The 1,881-nt window shown below is 46.5% G+C and overlaps 1 protein-coding gene across 1 annotated transcript; it reads left to right on the top strand.

Annotated features, from left to right (window-relative positions):
• Nucleotides 1-334: 334 nt before the first annotated feature.
• Nucleotides 335-1,315, top strand: LOC103273503 (mas-related G-protein coupled receptor member X2). The gene has a single exon (XM_008070940.1). The coding sequence runs from the start codon at nucleotides 335-337 to the stop codon at nucleotides 1,313-1,315; it is 981 nt and encodes a 326-aa protein (XP_008069131.1).
• Nucleotides 1,316-1,881: the final 566 nt, after the last annotated feature.

Below are 1,881 nucleotides of genomic sequence, written 5' to 3'. Positions count from 1 at the left end.
TCTGCCCTAGGGCAGAGAAAGGATTTGGACCACAGCCCCAGCCTGTGGAGTGGAGGTGTTTCCATCACAGAATGTTCCTATGTCAGTAGAGGACCTTGTTGTAATAGAGAGAGCCCAGTCTTTAGAGTCAGCAAGAACTGGTTTGAAACCAGATTTGAGGACTCCCCACTTTTTCATAAGTTTCTTATTCTTGCAAGCCTCTGTTTCCTTCTCTATGAAATGGAGACAGCACTTCTGTCTTACATTGTGGGGTAAGGGTGAGAATCAGAGATCATACAGCTGGTGCTCAAATCTTGTTTGTGTTCCCAGGGCCAACAGAAGAGTTTTTCCAAGCATGGATCCAACCATCCCACGTTGGGAAACAGAACTCACACAAATAAACGAAACTGCCCTGAGGATCCCTTCTCCATCCTGTGACGTGCAGAACCAGATAGAAATCCTGCTGATGCTCATCATTGCCCTGGTGGGGCTGGCAGGAAACGGGATTGTGCTCTGGCTCCTGGGCTTCTGCATGCGCAGGAACGCCTTCTCCACCTACGTCCTCAACCTGGCCGCGGCTGACTTCCTCTTCCTCTGTGGTCAAATGATACGTTCCCTTTTACAACTTACTAGCAACTTCGATTTGGTCTACAGCATATTCAACCCTGTGATAGTCTTTCCCTACCTTGCAGGCCTGAGTATACTGAGCACCATCAGCACCGAGCGCTGCTTGTCTGTCCTGTGGCCCATCTGGTACCGCTGCCGACGACCAAGACACATGTCAGCAGTCGTGTGTGCCCTGCTCTGGGCACTGTCTCTGCTGCTGAGCATCCTGGGAGGGTACTATTGTGCCTTTCCATTTTTGGGCATGGGTGACCATAGTTGGTGTCAGACGACTGATTTCCTCTCTGGCTCTTGGCTATTGTTTTTATTTGTGGTTCTTTCTGGGTCCAGCCTGGCACTGCTGCTCAGGATTCTCTGTAGTCCCCGAAAGATGCAGCTGACCAGGCTGTATGTGACCATCTTGCTGGCAGTGCTGGTCTTCCTCCTCTGTGGTCTGCCTGCAGGCATCAAATGGTTTTTAGTATTCTGGATTCAGAAGAAGGTTGATGCCTTCACTTGCCATTTTTTTGAGGTTTCATTTATCCTGTCCGCTGTTAACAGCAGCGCCAACCCCATCATTTACTTCTTTGTGGGCTCCTCTAAGCAGTGTCAAAATAAGAAGACCCTCAAGCTGGTTCTCCAGAGGGCTCTGCAGGACACTTTTGAGGTGGATGGATGTGGAGTCAGTCTTCCTCGGGAATCCCTGGAGAGGTCAAGAAGCAACCTGGGGTAGTGAGGAAGAGCTTCTGCCCTGTTCGCAACATGTGACCTTGAGAGTCAACACTGCCTTGCCACCTTTGGGAATTATATGCATTTTTCTTGGCCTTGTGCCTCTGAAATGCTTCAGGGTTTCCCAAATGTCTTCAAATAGATTTATTTTTCACCTGGCTTTTCTAGTTTTACACAGAGAAAGCATTAGTCTGAAAGTGCAGTGTTTCCATCCTTCTTGACATCACCAATAAATTTCTCATGTTTTCTTCCTCTGAATCTCTCTTATTGTAAACTCTTTCTCAGCAGTTTTCATTTTAATGTCAAGAATCCTCAGGTGCATAAAACTCTTCTTTAGAATTGTTTTCTACCTGACAGTACCAAAAGGAAGATGCCTTATTTATCTCTCAGAGTGAGTTTCCCCGAAAAGCAAGTTTCATCCTGAGAATGGGGACATTGCTGCAAGTGGGAAGCTCAGTTCTGAATTTATGAGTTTTGCTACCTCTAAACTTCATTGAGTTTTCTGGGATTGGGAAAAATGATGTTCTTAAACGCAGACTCTTTGTCTTAAAAAAAAAAACTTTCTAGGAA

This window comes from Carlito syrichta, unplaced genomic scaffold, assembly GCF_000164805.1.
Source record: "Carlito syrichta isolate Samal-C Ts95f unplaced genomic scaffold, Tarsius_syrichta-2.0.1 Scaffold314067, whole genome shotgun sequence".
Classification (NCBI taxonomy): domain Eukaryota; kingdom Metazoa; phylum Chordata; class Mammalia; order Primates; family Tarsiidae; genus Carlito; species Carlito syrichta.
The sequence above is the reverse complement of the archived record's forward strand: the minus strand, read 5'-3'. Positions and strand labels throughout refer to the sequence as shown.